A 23,021-nucleotide genomic window follows, 5' to 3' on the forward strand; every position below is an offset into this window, starting at 1 on the left:
GCTCAATAAATACTATTGAATGAATGAGAACCAGAGAGGGATGGCTGTCAGTCCAGCAGTGTGGCCTAGTGGATAGAGCACAGGCCTGGGAGTCAGAAGGTTATGAGTTCTAATCCCAGCTCTGCCACATGTCTGTTATGTGATGTTGGGCAAGTCACTTCATTTCTTTGGGCCTCAGTTATCTCATCTGGAAAATGGGGATTAAGACTGTAAGCCCTTTGTGAGACAGGGACTGTATCCAACCTGAGTACCTTGTATCTACCTCAGCGTTTGGAACAGTGCTTGATGCATAATAAGCATTCAACAAGCACCATAATCATCATCATCATCACTTAAACATTGCCCCTGCTCTTCCTCCCTCCTGAATCACCTATGTACCCCTTAAGCACTTTTCATTCATTCAGTTGTATTTATTGAGCGCTTACTGTGTGCAGAGCATTGTACTAAGTGCTTGGAAAGTACAATTCAGCAATAGAGACAATCCCTGCCCACACCAGGCTTACAGTCTAGAAGGGGAGAGACAGTCATCAAAACAAGTAAACAGGCTTCAGTATAAATAAATAAAATTATAGATATGTACAAACAAAACAAGTAAACAGGCAAAAATATAAATAAATAGAATTATAGGTATGTACATATATACATAAGTGCTGTAGGGGTAGAGGAAAGGGAGTGAGTTGGGGACACAGGGAGGGAAAGCTGATGAGAAGGAGGGGCTTAGTCTGGGAAGGCCTCTTGGAGGAGTTGAGCCTTCAGTAGGGCTTTGAAAGGGGGAAGTGTGGTTGTTTGGCGGATTTGAGGAAGGAAGGCATTCCAGGCCAGAGGTAGGACATGGGCCAGGGGTCGACAGCAAGGCAGGGAAGAATGAGGCACAGTGAGAAGGTTAGCACCAGAGGAGCAGAGTGTGTGGGCCGGAATGTAGAAGGAGAGAAGGGAGGTGAGGTAGGAGGGGACAAGGTGATGGAGAGCTTTGAAGCCAATAGTGAGTAGTGTTTGTTTGATATGGAGGCTGAAGGCAACCACTGGAGACTTTTGAGGCAGGGGGGTGACATGCCCAGAACGTTTCTGTAGAAAGATAATTCGGGCAGTGAAGTATAGACTGAAGTGGAGAGAGACAGGAGGTGAAGAGGTCAGAAAGAAGGCTGATGCAGTAATCCAGGAGGGGTAGGATGAGTGACTGTACTAACGTGGTAGTGGCTTGGATGGAGAGGAAAGAGCGGATCTTGGCGATGTTGTGAAGGTGAGGCCGACAGGCATTGGTGACAGATTGGATATGTGGGTTGAAAGAGAGTGGAGTCAAGGATGACACCAAGTTCAACCTTGGTGAGATGGGAAGTATGGTTGTGCTGTCCACAATGTTGGGAAAGTCAGGGAGAGGACAGAGTTTGGGAGGGAATATAAGGAGCTCTGTCTTGGACATGTTGAGTTTAAGGTGGCCGGAGGACATCCAAGTAGAGATGTCCTGAAGGCAGGAGGAGATGCGAGCCTGGAGGAAGGGAGAGAGGATGGGAGGAGATCTAGATTTGGGTGTAATTCGCATAGAGACAATAGTTGAAGCCGAGGGAGCGAATGAGTTCACCAAGGGAGTGAGAATAAATGGAGAATAGAAGGGGACCAGTTGATTATGGAATGGATCCTTATTCTTTTATCTGTAATTCATTTGAATGTCTGTCTCCCCCTCTAGACTCTCAGCTCCCCTTGGGCTGGAATCATGGCTACAAACTCTGTTGTACTGTACTTTCCTGAGGTCTTAGTACAGGCTCTACACACAGTACACGATCAATAAGCACCATTGATTGATCGATTGTGTAGCAAGCACTGTGCTAAGCACTTAGGGGAGTACCATACAATAGAGCTGGTAGCCGAGTACCCTGACCACAGGAAGAGGGAAGGTGGGGCAGAAGGTGGTTTAGGGGTGGAGGCCATCTCTAGTGTGACTGAGCCATTAGGAGGGCAAGTGAGCTGGGCTATCATCTGGGACCCCCATTTTTAAGGGCTTCTGGTCAGGGGCAAATCAGCTGGTGGGAGTTGGCCCGGGCTAGTGCCTCAGGCTTCTATACCAGCAGTTGGTTGTGCTCCTTCATAGGCCCCACCTCAAGCTGAGCCTGAAAGTGATCCTGTTGCTCACAGTTCTGGGGGTGCTGGCGACTGGGATTCCCTGAGCCCCAGAGAATTCCCTGACTAGGCTCTGTCCAGAGCTGGTATAGAACGCTTACTCTACGCAGAGCGCTGTACTTGGTGCTTGGGACCGTACAATAGAGTTAGTACACATGATCCCTGGCCTCAAGGAGATTACAATCTAGCAGGGGAAGACAGACACGAAAATTAATTTCAGATAAGGGAAGCCACCGTGAATAAATAAGAGTCTGTAAGTGTTGTGGATTCAGGGGAGGATGAGTAGCTATGGGCTTCAGAGGGTGTACCAGAATGGCCAACTGAAAGAGAGCACAGGCCTGGAAGTCAGAGGAGCTAGGAAGTTAGAGAAGCAGCGTGGCTCAGTGGAAAGAGCATGGGCTTTGGAGTCAGAGGTCATGAGTTTGAATCCCAGCTCTGCCACTTGTCAGCTGTGTGACTGTGGGCAAGTCACTTAACTTCTCTGTGCCTCAGTTACCTCATCTGTAAAATAGGGATTAAGAGTGTGAGCCCCACGTGGGACATCCTGATTCCCCTGTGTCTACCCCAGCGCTTAGAACAGTGCTCGGCACATAGTAAGCGCTTAACAAATACCAACATTAGGAGCTAATTCCTAATTCCAGCTCCACTGCTCACCTGCTATGTGACCTTGGGTGAGTCACTTGACCTCTCTGAGCCTTGCTTTTCTCATCTAAAAAATGGGAATTCGGTGAATGTCCTACCTCCCCCTCAGACTGTAAGCCCTATGCGGGACAGGAACTGTGTCCAACTTCCTTCTCTAGACTGTAAGCTCATTGTGGGCAGGAATGTATTTGTTTATTGCTATAATGTACTCTCCCAAGTGCTTAGTATAGTGCTCTACGCACAGTAAGCACTCAGTAAATACAGTAGACTTGTATCTACCACAATGTTTAATACGGTGCTTGACGCATAGTAAGTGCTTAACATATAGCACAATTATCATCATCATTATTAACTCCTGAGGTTCATGGTACCCCCCTTCCCATCCTCCCATCTCTCTCTGTGAGCAGACTTCCCAGCTCTCAGCGAGGGGAACGACCCTGACTCTCCATCCCCCCACCCCCCCATAGTTTTCTCCGGAAATGTGTTCAGGTCGACAATCCCAAATTGCGGTTGTCCCTCCTCCGCCTCTGGCCGGAGAGAGCACAGCGGGATTCCTTGGCTGACGGTCTCCTCCCAAACCCCGGACCCCGCCCAGTTGGAGCTGACGGGGCCCAGAGCTGGGACATCTTCTGCTCCCCCACATTCCGGTCTCCCAGACTGAGAAATGGGCAGGGGGACAAGCGGGTGGTCTTGGCCTAGCCCAGCTGTGAGTATTAATAGCAAACGTGTTCAAAGGCTCGAAAGCAGAAAATTTAAGAGTGAAAAATACTAATGGTAATAACTCATGGTATCGCAAGTCCAAATAACAGTGAATTAGGCTTGCTCTCCCCTCCATCCCTCTCACCGTGTCTGGATAAATCACTGCACAGAATCTGAGCCAAAAGCCACAGCCGCCCCCTCGCCTCTTCCCAGCAAATGAGTGAAAATGAGCCCCGCCGAAACCAGGGCCAGACATTCGGATGGCTCGGCCGTCTGTTGTTCCGTGATAAAACGGAAAATCAATCAAAAACGAAAAATTTGCCAGGCACCGGCTAATTCACACACACAAAAACATTCTCAGCCTCCTCAATGCTCACTCTCCCTCAAGCAAGCAGACACACCCCAGTGCAAGCCAGCTGCCAAGAGCCCAAAGCTGTAGGCGTGCACGGCACATGTGCACAGTGCATGCCTACCCTTATTCTCTCACACGTGTACACAGATACACGCACAAGTAGATAGATGTGAGCACTGGTCTCCTGCCTGGGGTCTCATTGAAGGAACACGGTAAGGTGTGTGCTCTGTCACTTGAGGAAAACGTGGAAAATTGGGGAAAAGACTCTGAGGAGGGGAACGAACTGGCTAAAGTCTTGCAGAGCTGGCCCTCCGCCAGAAGTTTAAGGGGCCTCAGAGTCATTATCTTGGGGTAGGGGACTCAGTGGTGACTAAAAAGGTTTCAATCAAATGTGTGAAGCGTGGGTTATCCAGGAAGTTTCAGAGCAACCCTTCTTCAGCTCAGGTAGGTTGGGAGGAAATCCTAATCTCCATGAGAGCAGCGGCATGGTTGAGTGGAAAGAGCATGGGTCTGCGTGTCAGAGGATCTAGGTTCTAATCCTGGCTCTGCGAGGTGTCTGCTATGTGACCTTAAGCAAGTCAGTTCACTTCTCTGTGCCTCACTTTCCTCATCTATAAAATGGGGATTAATTCCTATTCCCTCCTACCTAGACAGTGAACCCCATGTGGGACAGGGATGGTGTCCAACCTGATTATCTTGTCTCTACCCCGGACGTTTAGTACAGTGCTTAGCAAATAGTAAGCTCTTAAAAATACCCTAATTATTGTTGTTATTGTTGTTTTTAAATCACAAAGAAAGAATAAAAGGAGGACAAAGAGGTTTTCAAGAAGAACTGTTTCACCACTTGTCTGCTGGAGAAGCAGTGTTGCCTAGTGGATAGAACTCAGATCTGGGCGTCAGAGGACCTGAGTTCTAATCCTGACTCCACCACTTGTCTTCTTTGTGACCTTGGGCAAGTCACTTCTCTGTGCCTCAGTGACCTCATCTATAAAATGGGGATTAAGGCTGTGAGGCCCATGTGGGACAAGGACTGTGTCCAACCTAATTAGCTTTATGTACCCCAGTGCTTGGTACAGTGCCTGACACATAGTAAGTGCTTAACAAATACCATAAAAACAAAACAAAACCTCTGTCGGGCTCGTCTTATAAAGGAATGGGCTCCGGAGGAAGGTGGGTGGTTTTGGAAAGTCGAGTTAACATCTATCAGTCTGGAATGGTTTTGGTGGTGTTCTTTTTGGGGCAGATGGAGACATTAGGGTTCTGGGTACACTATGTATAAGCACATGTATATAGAAGCACATACCCCCATTTGGATAGACAGCACGACACACGCACGCACACTTGCGGAAATCCCAGTGCAACTTCTGCCTGGCACCAACTTGGGCTGCTCTCCCGGGACACCAGTCCAGGCTGCTGGCAGACCAACGCTTTGGAGCATCCCTCTCTACCACCATTCTGAGACTGATAGTTTCCACCCTGGGTGACGGTACAGTGGCAGACATAGAGGAGAGGTGGGCCCAGGACAGGGCAGGATGGGGAAGCAGATGGATGTGTTGGAGAAAACCCAGAGAAAAGTGGAACAGAGAGGCTGGGGTCCAAGTGGGATCCATCCATTTTCTAGTCATATTTAGGGGACTTAAGGAATCCAAGAAATGGGAAGGAGCTCTTGGAAGGAGTGTGTTTTGAGGAAGGATTCGTAGGAAGGGACAAAAGCATTCTGGCCAGTGGAACATCCTGGATGACAGGACAGGATACTGGTTTTGTCTGTGGCATCTGTTGCCACTGCCACTGCCCAAGGATCTCCAGCTGCAAAGGGAGGAAAATGGCTCAAACCACAATCGGGGAAGTACCCAGGCACCCTTAACTGCTCAGGTCTGCCCGGTTGAGAAGGGGCCGAGATTCTTCCACTAACTTCCCCCTGCTGGTCAGTCTGGTCTGAGGTCCAGCAAACTTTACTTTGGTTCTCTGCTGAGGTCTCCCCTATGTCTTTCTTTCCGAAGGGGAGCTAGAGCTGAGCCTTGAGGGACTCCCACAGTTAGAATGGAAGGCAGAGGAGAAGTCTTCAAAAAAGACCAAGAAGGAGCAGCCAGAGAGATAGGAAGAGAACCAGGAGAGGACAGTGTCAGGGAAGCCAAAGTTAGATGATGTTTCTGGGAGAAAGGGGATGATCCACAGGATTGAAGGCAGCTGAGAGGACAAGGAGGATTAGGATGGAGTAGAAGCTGTTGAATTTTGCAAGAAGGAGATCACTGGTGACCTTAGAGAGTACAGTTTCCATGGAGTGGAGGGGGTCGAGGAGAGAATTGGAAGAGGACTAAACTGGCAAATCCCTCTGTCTGGTTGGCTTCCAATGTGGGAAATCCCCCGCACCTCTAGAGAGGTGCTCAAGTGTTGGGATTGGAGAGGGTTTTAGCTTGCAGGTGTCGTTTCCAATGGCTGTGAGTGCTGTAAATTGAGTGAGCAGGAGGAATGTGGAAATGGAGTTTGGGGTCAGACCTTAGATATTCCTGCTGTGAAGAATCTTGGGAGGCAAAACAAAGGCAACCTGTCACTGTTCTGTTGCCCTGTCCCGAGAGAGAGTCTCTCTCGGTATCTATATCTGTCCTCTTTGTTTCTCTCTCTCCCCTGTCTCTTTCCTTCCCTCTTTATTCCTCCCCCTCACTTCCCCTCACCTCTGTCTCCTCTCCATCTCTTTGTCTCTCTCTCTCTCTCCTTCTTTCCTTGCCTACATCCCTCCCTCCTTTCCTCATTCCCTCAGTCACAAAGCCACAGAAGCTGTAGCTTAGGGGGGCTAAGGAGCTGAGATTCACAGTCCAGTACCCATGATAGTATTCCCAGGCTCCACTTGTAATAAAAGACTAAGATCTTGTCTTTATGGAACGTCTGTTTTCTGGAAAGTCTGAACACCTTAGGTACCTCTGTCCTTAGCATCAACTGATCTATAAAACATAAATTAGTGGCACCTATTAAGCCCTGAACAATTTGAAAGTCACTGGGATAAGCTCTGGGGAGGGAACTCATCCCCAGACTGTGAGGGGCTCATGTCTTAGAGAAGTGAGGCTACCCAAGAAGATTCAACAAGATACAGGCTAAAATTTAACACTGCTGAAAGAAAACACATAGCTTTTCCTTAGTATTTGTTCCTCTGACTCCTTTCTGCTTCAGGCAGGATCACTGTCAGGCATAAAGCTGCAACTTTTCCTAACATCTTAAATGTGGTCAGGTCATTGGACTTCTCTCTCCTAGGGTTGGGGTGGCTGGAGGAGTCCACCCTACCCTCCAGAAACCCCTCTGCAAACCACTTCTGCCCACCCTCCACCATCGGCCAGGAGGGAAGGGGTCACCCTGGCTCTACGGGTCCCCTGTGGAGACTCCAGAGGGATCCCGGAGCTATTAGCCAGGGACCTTGGTGGAAGGGCCTCCAGGCCCTTTGGCTCCCCACCTGCCTGATCGTGCCCTGGAGCAGAGTGTCTCCTCCTGCTGACCTCCTCTCTGACCGTCCGGGCGCTGCCCCCTCATTGTCGTTGCAGCTGGGATGAAAGCAGCTCCATCAGCAGCGGGCTCAGCGATGCCTCGGACAACCTCAGCTCAGAGGAGTTCAATGCCAGCTCCTCACTCAACTCTCTCCCTTCCACCCCAACGGCTTCCCGGAGGAACTCCACCGTAGTGGTACGTCTGTCCGCCAAGCCACGGATAGAGCCGGGGCCTGCCTGAAGGCTAGAGTCCCCGAGGCCGGCCAGACACTGGGCTGGGCAATGCCGGCCTCTCTCCCACGCTGCCATCACGTGCTCACTTCACTTGGGGCCCGGGCCACTAAGCCACGCTGCTTCTCTAAGGACGACCAAGCCCCTCACTCCCCCTTTTTTGCGTAACCTCTGCACTTGGGTTCGTTCCCCTAAGCACTTGCTATTCCCCCCACTCCTGGACCCACAGCCTTTAGTATAGATCCGGCTGTCATTTATTTGAATGTTCGTTCCCCCTCTAATATGTCAGCTCCTTGAGGGCAGGGACTGTGTCTTACCTTAGTGTGTCTGTTGTATTGCACGCTCCCAAGCTCTTAGTTCAGTGTTCTGCACACAGGAAGTACTCAATAAATAGCATTGATTGATTGGATGCCAAGGAGGCCAGTCGTCACAATGACCCGCTTCCTCCCGGTATCTCAGGGCTCCGGCGGAAGGCAGGGCCTTGGGCCAGCCGGTGCCACTCACTGGTTCGTATTCTCTCCCACCCCCTCCTCCATCCCCCAACAGCTGCGCACCGACTCGGAGAAGCGCTCACTGGTGGAGAGCGGGCTCAGCTGGTTCAGCGAGGCGGAGGAGAAGGCTCCCAGGAAACTGGAGTACGACAGTGGCAGCCTCAAGATGGAGCCCGGTGCCTCCAAGTGGCGGCGGGAGCGGCCCGAGAGCTGTGAGGACTCCCCCAAAGGTGGGGAGCTGAGGAAGCCCGTCAGCCTGGGGCCACCTGGCTCCCTGAAGAAGGGCAAGACTCCCCCCGTGGCCGTCACCTCGCCCATCACCCACACGGCCCAGAACCCGCTCAAGGTAGCAGGTGAGTCAGGAGCGGGAGGGAAGAGGATGGCAGAGGAGGGGGCCCAGATCCGGGCCCCACATTGTTTCCCCCTCGGGCTCAGCAAATCTCAGCCCCGAGTCCAGCAACTCCCCAGGGCTGGGAGCACACCCCAACCTTCCCATGAGCCTCTTCTCACCACTGCACCATCTCTGGAGCTCCCGCATGGGCTGCGGCCACTTGGCCAGGGAGTGGGAAGCCCAGGGTTAGGGAACGCACAGCTCTGCTGCCCAAACTTGTTTGGTCTGGGGCCGTCTGGGCCCGCCTGGGACTGCCCTGAGCGAGCCTGACTTCCTCCTGCAGAAGCTTCAGAAGCCTAGCTTGGCCCCGGGTCAACCCAGACCTTAGGACCCCATAGGGGCAGGGTTGCCCTCAGGAGGAAGAGGTCCGCTGAGGGCAACCCAAGGTCCCCCATGCCATCCTCCCTCAGGTGGACCGCTGACAGGCAGAACCCCCACCTCCGCTCCTCCCTGAGCCCCCTGCAAGCCAAACTCTAGGGGTCACCAGGGACCAACTCAGTTTTGGGAAGGTGGCGAGTCGAACAGAGGCTGACTGCTTCCCTCCCCGTGATCCCCGCAGCTGTGGCCCCGCTCCCCCCGGGGCTCAGGTCACTCTGCCCTCTCTCCCTAGCAGGCAAGCCCGAAGGGAAGGCCCCGGATAAGGGGAAGCTGTCGGTGAAGAATGCAGGCCTGCAGCGCTCCTCCTCAGATGCGGGCCGGGACCGCCCGGCGGATGCCAAGAAGCCTCCTTCGGGCATCGCCCGCCCCTCCGCCTCGGGCTCCTTCGGCTACAAGAAGCCACCCCCCGCCACGGGCACAGCGACGGTGATGCAGGCGGGTGGCTCGGCCACCCTCGGCAAGCTCCAGAAGTCATCGGGCATCCCAGTGAAGCCCAGCAATGGGCGTAAGACCAGCCTGGATGTGTCCAACGCCGGGGAGCCTGGGTTCCTGGCCCCTGGGGCCCGCTCCAACATCCAGTACCGTAGCCTGCCCCGACCGGCCAAGTCCAGCGCCATGAGCGTGACCGGCGGCCGTGGGGGGCCCCGCCCCGTCAGCAGCAGCATCGACCCCAGCGCCCTCAGCACCAAGCCCGGCGGAGGACTCCCAGCCTCACGCCTGAAGGAGCCAGCCAAGGTTGGGGGTGGGCGGGCCGCACCCGCCCCGGTGAACCAGACGGATCGGGAGAAGGAGAAGGCCAAAGCCAAAGCAGTGGCCCTAGATGCGGACTGCCTCTCGCTGAAGAGCGTCGGCTCTCCAGAGAGCATCTCCAAGAGCCAGGCTGGCCTCCCGGCCAGCCCCAAGGGGGCTGAGCTGCCTCCAACCCCGCTCAGGTACCAGGGCCGGAGGCTTCCCGTTTCTCTCTCAATGGGTCCGTCCCTCCAGCCCATCCCTGGGCATTCTGGGATGCTCAAGGGACGTCTCGTTCATCCCCTGGCCCCAGGCCGGGCCCCGTCACCCTTAGCTCCTCGGGGGATAGGACTCACTCCTCTTCTTACAGTTTTGCCCAGAAGCAGATTCGAGAACATCTGTTTACCGCCCTGTCCCCTGCCAGGGCCTGAACAATCAAGATGCCAGGAAGTTCTTCCCAAGGCCCAACAACAGGGCCAGAACTAAAAGTGGGGTCCAGGTCCTGCTGGGCACACAGCGGAGTGTAATGGTGGCGCAGGCTGGGCCGGATTCACCCTTGGGCTCAAATGAAAGGGAAAGAGGAGTCAGGCACTTCCGCTGGCCCATGACCCCACCTGGCTCTCAGGGGACAGGAACACCCAGAAAGGGGTTCCATCTGTCCCACCTTCCACCTCCTGCTCCCGGGGCGTGTGGGGGGGAGATGTGTGTGTGTGTTTTTCCATGCACCCAAGCAAGTGAGCTTCTCCCTGAGCTGCCACTTCTGATGGAATCAGAGCCACAGTTTGCTTCTGGGTGTCCAAAACTGGAAGTTCCGAGAATCAGCCCGTTGATCTCAGGTTCCTCCCTCCCCCTTCGCAGGAAGTGCTTTCACTACCTCCTCCTTGGGACAACCCTGCTTCCAAGCCCCCCAGCGCAAGTGTGGGAGGGCAAGAGGGGAGGAGGGAGAGAGCAGAGCGGGCAAGCGAGCCCCTGTTGCCTCCTGTGTCCCAGAAACAACCGGATCACCAGGCTCAGAACTGGAGCAGAAGAGGCCCCAGGCTCGGTCCCTGAGTGGCAGAGGGTGGGCAGAGGTGATGGAGAGGGAGCAGGCACACCCTGCCCGCAGCATTACCCTGCCCCATCACCCTCCTTCCCGCCTGCATCCATCCCGCCTCTCCCTGCACTGCATGTCCTCTACCCCCACCCTGGACCCCTCCCTCATCCTGTGCTTCCTCTAGGACCACAGCCAAGAGCTTCATTAAGCCACCCTCACTGGCCAACCTGGACAAGGTCAACTCCAACAGCCTGGACCTGCCATCCTGCAGCGACCTCCACGCCCCCAAGATCCAGGAGCTCCACTCGACGGGCTCCGGGGCAGCCAGCCACCTCCCCTCCTGCTTCACCCCCAGCCCTGCCCCCGTCCTCAACATCAACTCGGCCAGCTTCTCCCAGGGCCTGGAGCTCATGGGGGGCTTCAGTGTCCCCAAGGAGCCCCGCATGTACCACAAGCTCTCGGGCCTGCACAGGAGCATGGAATCCCTCCAGATGCCCATGAGCCTGCCCGGTGCCTTCCCGGGGGGTGCCCCACCTCCTGCCCCGCCCACCGCCCCGCCGGCCCCTCCGGAGGAAGAGGTGGCGGAGGTGGCCTGGAGCGGAAGCCCGAGAGCCGGGCAGGTGGACGGGTAAGTCGGGGTGGGACGGGCAGGGGGATCGCCTACTGCCTGAATCCTTCCACCACCACCCCAGGGGCTCTTCTTTGCTTTCACTTTCCCAGCCCCACTGGCAGGACCCCATGCCCTGCTGGCCCCTGGCAACCCCCAGGAGAAGCAGTGTAGCATAGGGGAAGGAGCACAGGCTTTGAAGTCAGTGGATCTGGGTTCCATTTCCAGCTTTGACAGTTGCTTGCTGTGTGACCTTGGGCAAATGACTTGACTTCTCTGTGCCTGAGTTTCCCTAACTCTAAAATGGGGATTCAGTACCTGCTCTCCCTCCCTTTTAGCCACTGAGCCCCATGTGGGACAGGGACTGTGTCTAACCTAATTGACCTGTACCTACCCCAGTGCTTAGAACAGTGTTTGACCCATTGTAAGAGCTTAATGAATACCATTAAAAAAGGCCTCCCCCATCTCCAAACCATCCAGCAACCTGCTGTGTCTAGAGACCTGTGTCCTCTGCCTCGGCCCTGTGGGGTGAGCAGGCTGGGGCCAGGAGCCTCGGGCCTTTCTGGGTCCACAGTCATCGGGCTGTGCAGGGATACCTGAGCCCTGTGGGGCCTAGTGGGCTGCTCACCAAGCAGGCAGAGAGATGTTCCGGGGCCTAGGGTCACGTGTGCAGATGGTGGGGCGTTCAGGGTGGGTGGAGGGGTGGCAATGATTGAAGCGTGCAGTTGGAAAGAGCGAAACGGAATAAGTGGGAAAGGAATGGGGGCTGGAAGGAGGGGATAAAGAACCCAAACTGGACTGCAAGAATCTAAAGTGGGGGACCCCACAGACCTGCCCAAATAGAGCCATCTGATCAGCTTAGCCATGGCCTCCAAAGGGGAGCCAGAGAGCTCCCTGGAACCTGTGGTCTCTCCCTCGGGGACAGGGGCGGTCTCTGCTGGACAGTCCGGCAGCCTCCATGAGCCATTCCTGAACTAGAAATGGAAATGGCTCGTGGTTCCACAGGTTGGAGAATGTTCTGGGCTTCCCCAGGGCAATAAGAGACCCGATCTCTGGAGGGATTCCTCAGCACCCCCACCGTGCCTTTGTCAGACCCAAAACATGCCCACCTGACAACCATCTTTGACCTCTTTGCTCTCACCCCGACAGTAACCAGCGGGATCGGAACACTCTCCCCAAGAAGGGGCTAAGGTAACATCCTCTTGCCTTCCCCCTTCTCTCTCATGTCCCTGGCCTCTTGGCTCTGTCCTCCTCTGGACCCCAAAGCCCAAGTGGAGCACAGCGAATCCTCAACTTGGAGCCCCATTCACCCTCAAGTCGCTGGTTTTACTGCCAAGCCTTTGCTGGTGGAGCCAGGGCTGGGACGGATGGACACACACACACACACACACACACACACGCCCTTCCCTCCCCTCCCGACCCCCAAACCTGGACACTTGCTAATTAGACAGGCCTTAGGTTCCCTCCCCGCCCCTGCACTCAGGGAGGCCGGGGTTGGGCCTGGCTGACTGAAGCCTAGAACTGACCTCTGAGGGGCTAACCTCAGTTGGGTCCCCCACCTTCTGTCTGGATTATGAAGGCCTGGCCCCTCAGGTCCTCATCCCCTCTAATGGACAGTGGGAGTAAACCCGGGTGTGTGTGTCTCTCCACCCCCTTCCAACTCTTGGCCCTGGAGGACTGTCTTGTAGACTGGGTATCTGGGCCCAACTGAGGTCTGGGGGTGCCTGCCTGTGCCCACTTTCCTTGGCCCTGACCTCAGTCCGGCCCTGAGCACCCGACATGCGGCACCTCTCTCCCCCTCCCACAGGTATCAGCTTCAATCCCAGGAGGAGACCAAGGAACGACGGCATTCCCACACCATCGGAGGACTGCCTGAGGCCGATGATCCATCAGAGCTGCCCTCGCCCCCTGCTCTCTCCATGTCACTGGGCGGGAAGAGCCAGCTCACCAACATAGGTCAGTATCCCCAGCCGTGGCCTGGGAGAGAGCGTGGTTGGAGGCGGGGAGACCCCTGGGCTCTTTTCCTGGTTCCACCAAAGGATGGGCTGGAAGGCTGGAGGAGGGCTGGAGGGGCGAGCAGAAGGCGAACTTCGACCCTCCCCAGAGAGCCTCATGTGCTATCTACAGAGAAGAGCCACTGGGCACTGGGCGACATTGTAGACACCCTTGCCTGGCAGTACCCAGAGGCAGACCCAGGGGCAGGCTGAGGCAAGAAAATTGGCTCGGGTCCCTGTCAAGTAAAAAGCGCCCAGCACTCCCTGATCTATTGTGCCTAGGACCCTGCGTGGGGTGGGTCCGGCAGGAAGGGTGGCCATCTGACAGGATGGGGCCTAGCCCCGGTCCACACATCTAGAAGCCCAGCTTCCCGCCTTTTTGGCCCCTATATCTGGGCCAGGCCCATCCTGCTGCCCTTAGCAGAGAGGAATCCAGAACCCACCTGGCCCATGGGCGTCTACCCAAGAACAGGGGATGGAAGATGGAGGATGTGACTCAGTCTCTCGAGGGAGGGAGCTGTAGGGAGAAGAAAAGGTACCTCCCACTAGGGGTATGCAGGGCCACTTCTCACCCTAGCGGGCCACTGGTGAAAATTGGCCTCGTGTCAGACAGTCAGGGAGTGGCTGCCAGGTGGGAAGCAGACTCGGCAGATCAGTCCATCGAGCCCACGTGGAAGCTGGCGGAGCAGGGAAGAGCAGCCAGCAATGGCTTCGCGGTGGACTGCTTGGGCAATGAGTCAACTATCCTATCGTGTAAACATCTGGGAAGGCTTCAGCACCTGAAGGCAGTGGTCCACTGAGGACCAAACCGGAAGAAACGTCCAGAGACTGCCATCAGAGGGATTGGGCTTAGATGAAAGCAAGCGGTTCTTGGTTGGAGGAGGTGTTGAGAGCTGGGATGGATTATCCAGGAAGGAATAGGAACTCCTGTGGAGGTCTTTCCAAATGGGGTGGACAGACAGATTGCCAGTTGTCTAAGCTCGATCAGAGACAGTCCCGCCTGGAAGAAGGGGATGGGCTCAGGGTCCTACCAGCCCAAGGGTTGGGTATTGTTGCCATGGAACAGTTAACCCAACGGCCTGGACATTTCTAGCTGAGCCAGGCCTACGGCCATGATGAGTGGGCGGGCAGGCAACCTGACGTCTTTCCTCAGCTGTTTCCAACCTTCTGGATGCTGCTTCCTGTGGTCCATAGAATTGACTACTTTGGGTGGGAAATGCAGCTTAAGAGAGATGGCGCTCTAGGGGAGTCCCAGCTGAGACCCCAAGCTGTTCCCCTGGTACAATACATGGCTTCTTCACCAGAGTAGCATTCTTTCCCCACCTTGCATCCCTGGTGACAGAGTCCACCTCTTTCTCCACGTCCTCCTCCCCTCTTGTTGCCCTTCTGAGGTGAGGGTACCGGGGCCTCAACAGTTTGGTAAGTCATCCCCATGGCCAGCCAGCAGCCCTCATCAGCACAGACTGGCCATTTCTGGCCATTTTCTGGCCAAACCGCTGGCCAGGGTTTGGCATGTTCTCCGATGGGGCTTCAGGAGGCTGCTCTGGACAGTCCTCCAGATCTGGGCCATCAACCCTCCCTGGCCCACCCCCGCCCCGCCAGGTCCTCCTGTCCTTTCACCTATCACCTCCCTGAGCTCCTGCTGCTCCAACTCACCCCAGACCAGAACGCTAATGCTCCTGCCTTCTCCTCCTCCTCCTCCTTCTCCTCTTTTTCATCCTCCTCCTCCACTTCCTCCCCTCTACCCCACCTCCAGTGAGTCCCACAGCAGCCACAACGCCAAGAATCAGCCGGTCCAACAGCATCCCCACCCACGAGGCCGCCTTCGAGCTCTACAGCACTTCCCAAACGGGCAGCACCTTGTCCTTGGCTGACAGACCCAAAGGGATGATTCGGTCTGGATCCTTCCGAGATCCTTCTGACGACGGTGAGATGTCCTGCGGGGACGGTTCTGGCTCCTTCCCACCCGGGTCCCTCCCCCAGCTCCCAGACCCCAAAGTAGCATCTCCCTGGGGCCAAATAGCCCTCTCCTCTCCCTCCCTCCACCCCGCCCTCCGGGAAGAACAGGTAAAACGAGGGAGGGCGAGAGACTTTAAGAAGAGTTGTGTTGGCTGGGGGCATCTGTCACTGGAGACAGGTGGAAGAGTTTGGCGAACAGAGTGCAATGCCCCCGACCGGGAGGGTGGCTCCCAGAGGAGAACTCCCAGGATACCACAAGGGCAGGAACCACTCTGAAAATAAAGGCTCCTGTCTCTGCATCACTTAGCCCCAAGGCAAGACTGAGGCTTGAGGTCAAGAGGGTGCAGTGGGGATTGGAGAGGAATTAAGGGGTGAGTGTCATTCCCAAAGCTTAGGACAATGATTGGAGGTCTGTCTTGGTCCAAGTCCTTTGTATTGTGGGCGTGGGCATTTCTCCCTGGGAAATCCACCTGACCCAGATGGGGAGGAAGGGAAAGCTCGCTAGGACTGGCTTTGGCTCTCACACAACTGCCCTTAAACAGCCTGAGGAGGAAGGCGCCACCCACCTGAGGCCTAGTAGAAAGAGTCAGCTCAGGCCTGGGAGTCAGAGGACCTGGGCTCTAGTTCCACTCCACCCCTGAATGTGTAAGTCACTTCACTCCTTTGGACCTCAGTTTCCTCAACTGTGAAATGAGGATCAAATACCTGTCTCCCTCTCCCTTCAACTGCAAGCCTCATATGGGACAGGGACTGTACCAGATCTGATTGTTTTCAATCTACCCCAGCATTTAGTACAGTGTCTGGCACACAGTAAGCACTTCACTAAAACCACAGTTACGATTCCGGTGGCCGGCCCCCAGGACCACAAGCAGGCCCGACTCCCTAGCGGGGAGCTGTCGTGACAGTTATGGCTCCAGTCTCCATGTTTCTTTCCTAGAATCTCAGTTCCTTCCTCAGTTTCCGTCCTGTTCCCCTACCACCCCCCTCACCACCCCCCCGCAGGGACCCCTGCTAACTCTGGATTCCGTTTTTGTTTCAGTCCATGGCTCAGTGCTGTCCTTGGCTTCCAGTGCCTCGTCCACCTACTCCTCGGTAAGAACTCCTTCTCCTTCCTGGCCCCAGCCAACTCCGGCCCTTCCTGGCTCCATTCCTGCCACAAGCCCCTCTGAGTGAGGCCCTGATGGCAATAAGCCTCTTCTCTGGCTTGTGTCTTGCCCCATGGAAGGGGAAGGAGGCTCGAGGGCTGGGGTTCCTGGGTTCTGTTCCTAGTTCCCCTCTTGGGGCATCAGCCTCCTCCTCTGAAAAGTGGGCAGGATCCCCTTTGAGCTTAAAACACCTGGCCTGAAAATGGGAAGGAAGGTGTTCTGGCCAGAGTCAGGACCACCTGGCTGCTTATCATCTCACTGCCAGCTCCTTCTGCTCCTCAGCCTTCCTGTCTCTTCCAGGAGCTACAAGCCTGCTTGGAGGTTCTCCCGTGGTTCCGGGAGATTGATGGGCGTGAGAGGCATAGAGGCGGGGGGGGTGGATCCTGAGTGGGAAAAGGGAAGGTCCTGGGTTCACTACACCCCTCTCAACTTCCTCTGAAGAAAGGGACTAGGTCTGAGCCTGGTAGAGGTGACGGGGCCGGGGTGGGGGGCGGGGGGCAGGGCTGTCTGATTTGTCAGCTGGACTAAGGGACACTGAACAGGATCCTAAGTGGGGGCCCAGGGGGAGAGTGGATTTCTGCACATCTGCTGCCTGTCTATATAACACTGGTTGAAGTTCCTCCTCCCTCCCACTGAAAAGCCTGCCGCTTCGCCTCCATCGTTAACCACCTGCTGTCTCTCTCTCTCTCTTTCTGTCTCTGTCTCTCCTTCTGCACGCCTTTCTTCCAGGCTGAGGAGAGGATGCAGTCTGAGGTAGGGTAACCTGCCCCATCCCTCCCCTGGTTAATGCTCAGTGCCCCCTCTCTGCTCCCTCTACCCCTCGCCAAGCCCCGCCCCACAAACCAGAGCATCCCTTGCCCCCGCAGCAAATCCGGAAGCTGCGCCGGGAGCTGGAATCGTCGCAGGAGAAGGTGGCCACCCTGACATCCCAGCTGTCTGCCAACGTGAGTCCCTCAAGGCCCGGGGAGGGCCCAGTCCGCCTCGGGGGCCACCAGCCGGCCACCCTAAGCTGGGAGAGTCGGAGCTGGCTTCCCCCAGCTGAGACTGGCTCCTTGATGCCGGACCATTCTCTGGTGGGCTCTGGCGCTCCCCTGGGGGCGGGGAGGCGGTGGGGGAGGGGAAGAGGCCTATCCTTCCAGGGTTTGGTGATGTCTCCTCCGTGTTTGCATCAGTGTTGAGGAGCGGTGGCTCCAAGATCAGTCAGTGGTATTTATTGAGCCCTTATTGTGTGCAGAGCTCTCTACTTAACTAAGCACTTGGAAGAGTATGCTACAACGGAGTTGGTATACACATTCCCTGCCCATAATGACTTTACAATCTGTAGGTGGTAACAGACATTAATATAAGTAAATAATTTATAATATCTAATTTATAGGTAGATGCATAAGTGTTGTGGGGCTGAGAGTGGGACAAATGCCCAATGCCCAAAGGTTACAGATCCAGGTGACACAGAAGGGAGAGACAGATGGGGAAAGGAGGGCCTAACTGGGGAAGACCTCTCGGAGGAGATGTGCCTAAAATGGAACTCACCCAAATAACACCGACACTCACTTCCACCCAAATAACACCGACTTCCCCCGGTGGAATCAAGTTTCCCCTTCGTTAGTCCTACACTGGGCCTGGGAGAGGGAACCGGTGGTTTGGAGTCCAGAAACTGGTCTTCAGCTCTGTCATCAGATACTCCTGGGCAGGTCCCTCTCTCCCTGTCCCTCTCCCTCTGCTTCTCTGGGGTGGAAAATGGGAAGAATCATCCCCACCCAGGAAGTTTGGTGGTGAGATGGGATCTAGCCTGTCGTTGGTAGAGCTCTCTGAGCCTTTGGGAAGGGAAGCTGAATGAGTCAGCGTGTGGTCATTGCCTTTAGAGAATTGGAGTTTACTAAACTTTGGAAGTTGAATTCAGAGTGGTTTTTTTTTTCTCCCCCCGAAATGGTAGGCTTGTTTTTCATAGCCTCTTCTTCAGCCTGGTCATCTGAGGGGAAGTTGGAGTTTGGCAGGCAGTTGGAGGCAGCAGAATAGGAGGGTTTGTTGATGAAAGATCTAGAGGAGGAGGAGGAGAATGAGGAGGAGAAACAGCAGCTGAGGAGGGGAATGGAGGACAGTCCATTTGGGAAATGGGAGAAGGGGAGAAAGATCAAACCACAATCACGAGGGGGGAGGAGAAATAGCAGTACCTACTGAATGCCCACTGGCCACCAGGCACTGCTTTAAGTGCTTGGAAAAATATTCTAGAAGCTAGAGGCCCATTCGGTGTCTACAAGAAGCAAATCCTGTAAAGCCTTCCTCCACCCAGCCACAGTTTGAGCCGACACCTTTTCGGTGTGGAAGCCTCTGAAAGAGTTGAGGAAACTTGGGATGGAGAAGCCCCGGTTGGCTCAGGCAGCTGTTGGGAAGTGAGTGAGAGGAGGACAGAACAGTGCGGGAGAGGAAGAAGAGGCAACTGTCCGTTCCCAGAAGGACGGGGAGGCTCCTGGTACCAAGTCGGAGCAAGAGGGCTCACCTGGGACTGGCTTACCTCGGACTCCTCCGCTGACTGCAAGCATTATGCTACCGCTTCTGCCCTGGACCGAACAGCTGTGCGTGGCACAAGCCGTCCTCCTCTCTGCCTCTCTCCTTAGAGGGGAGGAAACCTGGGCTGATGGATGGACAGTCCACGTCAGCATGACGTAAATATTTGGGAGTAAGAGGTATGAGTGGAAAGGGAGGAGTGGGTAGGAGCGTTGGAGAATGGATAGGATTTATTTGGAATACCTACAAAACCCAATTCCACCTGTTTCAGCTCCTCCCGCTGGAATTTCTCATTCGTGTCCCCGAGGGGCTCCCAGGAACTGGGGCCCTGCCTAGGGTCTTGTCCTCCATCCTGCCTCCTCAGAGGGACCAGGGTTGGGGTCCCCTCCCCTTTTTGGGACCTGTGAAGTGGAGCAGCTTCAAAGACCCCCAACCCCCACAGATTGGCCTTGGGGGATCTCTACCTCCAGCCTCGGTGCAGGCAGAGACTGAAAACAGAAGGGGCTTCTATGTTGTAGAGACGGGGGGAGGGAGTGGGAAGAGAAGGGAGACACCCACCAATTCTCCCCGCCGTGGAAAAGAGCAGCTGAGCCGGAACTAGAGGAGCCATCCAAGGGTTTGGACAAAAGTCACCGTGTCCAGTTTCCGCAGCTCTCTCCGGCCTCCTCGCTTCCTCCCTCTCCCGCCAGGCCAGCTGCTGTTGGCTGGAGCCGGGCGAGAGACCATCCCAGATGCTTGGCCCTGACATGGCTGGGACCATCCAGAGGAGCGGCCCACCCCAGCCTGCTGAGTCATGCATATGCACGCACAAGCACGCACACACACAGACACACACACTCAGTCTCACAGAGGGAGAAGGGGTCCATCGGGAGCGACAACCCCCCGAACCTTTGGGTCTCTGGGAGTCCGCTCCACATCCCTGGCGCTCAGGGATCCAGGGAGGAGCCTGGTAGCCCAAGGGCATCATCATTTCAGAGACTTGTGCCCCACGATCTGCAAGCTGTCAGAGCTGGACCGGGGCCAACAAAAGGTTTTGGGAGGTTCATTTCTGAGAACAGGAAGTTCCCTTTGGCCACGAAAAGACAGACACAAACATCCAGTAATGGGGCTTTCTGCTTCTGAAATGATCAGGACGGAGAGGCTGGTTGGGGAGGGGAGAGGGGAGAGGACAGAACAGACCCCTCTTGCCCCTCACCTTTCCTCAGCCTCCAGCCCCCAGCGACTCTTCCTCTTGCCCCACCTTCTCCCACCTCTCAGTCCTCCTCTCTGTCCTTGCTTCTGGGTTCCCCAGAGGTCCAGAGGAGCCCCTCTCCTGCCTGAGCCCTGCCCTTGGACTCCCGGGCTCTGCAACCCAGGGTGAAGGGAGGGGACAGAATCAATCGATCAGTCACTCATGTTTATTGAGCACCTACCGTGGTGCTGTTCTGAGGTTTGGAGAGGGTACATTCGAGGCAGGATACATCACCCTGCTCCCAAAGAGTTTACCGTTAATGGGGAAGAATTCCAAAATCATTTGGCGATAGGAGGAAGAATCAAGCGATGACATTTATTGAGTGCCTACCGCATGCAGAGCACCAGACTAAGTGCCAGGGGAGTAGTTCTAGGTGCAATCCCTGCCCTCGAGGAGTTTAAAGACTATGGGGAGAGGAAAGGAATGGAGAATAAAGTTGGTGGAGGACACCAAGGAGGTAACGGAGGAGCCTCCAAGGTGGCAAAAAGCTTAGGGTCCTAGCTGTGGCTGGTGTTCCCCACCCCAACAACAGATGGACAGTTAAAACAGGGATCTGTCCATTCACTCAAGAGAAGGGCCTGGGCTGCAGGTGCGGGGAGAACACTGTGATTGAAACTGCAGTGCGTCCTGAGAGAGAGTGAGAGAGAGAGGTTGGGAGATGGAGGGGCAGGAGAGAATCACAGGCAGCCTTCATGTACACTGCCTCGGTCAATCCATCGGTGGTATTTACTGTGTTGCCTTTGAGCAGAGCAGTGTTCTGAACCCGTGGGAGAGTACGATGCAATAGAATTGAAAGACCATATCCCTCCCCTCGAAGAATTTATGGCCTAACGGTTTGTAAGTCTTCTCCTTCAAGGGCTTTAAGGGGTTAGCGGAGGACCCCTTCCAACTCCCACAGGACCTGCTGTGTGGCCCATCCAGACTTAATATTAATAATAATTATTATTATTATGTTTATCAAGTATGTGCCAGGCACTGTACTAAACACTAGTGTGGATACAAGCAAATTGGACTGGGCATACTCCCTGGCCAACTCACAGTTTCAATCCCCATTTTACAGATGAGGTTACAGAGATACCGACTTGCCCGAGGTCACGTAGCAGACAAGTGGAGGGGCCGGAATTAGAACCCATGACCTTCTGACTCCCAGGCCCGTGCTCTATCCACTAGGCCATGCCGCTCCTCCAGACTTCTCCCTGCGCCCTGCCCCTCTGGGTCACGACAGCCAAGGTCGGAGACCCAGCTCAGGGCCAGCTCCGGCCCGGTCAGGCTACCCCCCTTAGGAACTCCCTCCGTGTTCCCATGCCAGTGTGGCTCCCTGGCACCGCATCTTCTCTCCAGCGGCACAGCGGCGGAGGGGAGGGGGATGCAGCTTTGTGCCAGGAACGAGGCCCAGTGGGACAAAGCTGAGGCTCCGGACCCCGCGTCCCCTTTCCTTGCAGCCCCTCCTCGCCCAGCCCTAGAACAGCCTTTCCCAGGACCACTACTGGTTCCAGCGCTTAGAACAGTGCTCGGCACATACTAAACCCTTAACAATTACCATCATCAACCCCCTCTCTCCTAAACTCCCCCAGCCCGTGGCCATCTGCCCCTTGCGGGCTTGTTCTTTCCGCAAAGAGCTCTGATGCCCTCTAGGGGACACCCTGGGATAAGCTCCTCTTTTGGAATTCAGTTTCCTGGACAACCGGTAGCCCATCAATCAATCAGTGGTATTTATTGAGCTCTTACTACGTGCAGAGCACTGTACTAAGCGCTTGGGAGAGTTCAACACAACAGAGTTGGCATGATGCCCTGCATCCCTCCGAGTTGGGTCCCTTGCTTTCTGGATGGCACCACCCCCGGGGCCAATCCGAGGGAGCCTGGACCATCCCCAAAGCCCAAGTGGAGCAAGAGCGAACTCGCTTTGTCTTCACCATTGCCCTTGGGTCTATAGCCACCCTAGCCCTTGGGTACTCACCTCTTCCCCACAGCATTTATTCACATATCTTTACACTAGCTAGCTTTCATTTATTTCATTTAATCGTGTTTATTGAGCACTTACTGTGTGCAGAGCACTGTACTAAGCACTTGGAAAGTACAATTTGGCAACAAATAAAGACAATCCCTGCCCAACAACGGGCTCACAGTCTAGAAATATGCCAAGTACTGTTCTAAGAGCTGGGGTAGATACAAGTTTCTCTACCTGTAATTCATTTTAATGTCCCTCTATCCCCACCAAATTCCTTGAGGAATTTGAATAAGCTCCTTGAGGATAGGGATCATGTTCACTTACTCTGTTCTTCTCTCCCAAGGGTATAGAACAATGTTCCGCACACAGTAGTGCTAAGTAAATGAGAATAATAATAATTGTGGTATTTTTTAAGCATTTATTGTATGCAAGGCACCGTACTAATCAGTTTGGATACAGCCCCTGTCCCACGTGGGGCTCACAGTCTCAATCCTCAGTTTACAGATGAGGTAACTGAGGCCCAGAGAAGTGAAGTGGCTTGTAAAGGCCACACAGCAGAGTGGTGGAGCCAGGACTAGAACCCACGACCTTCTGACTCCCTGGCCTGTGCTCTATCCACTATGCCATGACTGAACAGCCCTTTCAACTTCCCCGGAGAGAGTGTGTGGAGAGGAATTAGACTGGTGGATTTTTACCAGGATCCCTATTGGCCAGGGCAGCATCCTCCAACCCTCCGGAACTAAAAGTGCCAGATTGTCACAGCGATCCCAGAGGTCGAGGGGCACAGTCCAAAGTGTCTTCCCACCATCAGCTTCCTCTCCTGAGCCGTGGATGGGCTGAGGGGACAGGCAGGAGACCTCTATGCAGCTCCCTCCTATCACCTAGACCCATGCCGTGCCACTATCTCTGCCAGCCGCCACCTTAAGGCTGGGAGGTGCTGGCTCCCCATTTCCCAGCAGCTCGGTCCGGTGGACAGGTTAGAATCAAGGAAGAAGCAGCATGACCTGTTGGAAAGGGCAGGACCTGGGGGTCAGAGGACCTGGGTTCTAATCCCAGGTCTGCCAATTTCTTGCTGTGTGACCTCGGGCAAATGGCTTC

At 55.0% G+C, this 23,021-nt stretch overlaps 1 protein-coding gene across 1 annotated transcript in view; it reads left to right on the forward strand.

Annotated features, from left to right (window-relative positions):
- The window catches only part of NAV1 (neuron navigator 1), a 313,376-nt gene that overhangs the window by 264,939 nt on the left and 25,416 nt on the right, over positions 1-23,021 (forward strand). Inside the window, 10 exon segments of the mRNA XM_029069967.2 lie at positions 7,339-7,477; positions 8,059-8,356; positions 9,008-9,704; positions 10,719-11,162; positions 12,291-12,332; positions 12,949-13,097; positions 14,892-15,062; positions 16,134-16,186; positions 16,969-16,992; positions 17,106-17,183. Of these exon segments, the coding sequence (XP_028925800.1) occupies positions 7,339-7,477; positions 8,059-8,356; positions 9,008-9,704; positions 10,719-11,162; positions 12,291-12,332; positions 12,949-13,097; positions 14,892-15,062; positions 16,134-16,186; positions 16,969-16,992; positions 17,106-17,183 (2,095 nt within the window).

Source organism: Ornithorhynchus anatinus, chromosome 7 (assembly GCF_004115215.2).
Source record: "Ornithorhynchus anatinus isolate Pmale09 chromosome 7, mOrnAna1.pri.v4, whole genome shotgun sequence".
Classification (NCBI taxonomy): Eukaryota; Metazoa; Chordata; class Mammalia; order Monotremata; family Ornithorhynchidae; genus Ornithorhynchus; species Ornithorhynchus anatinus.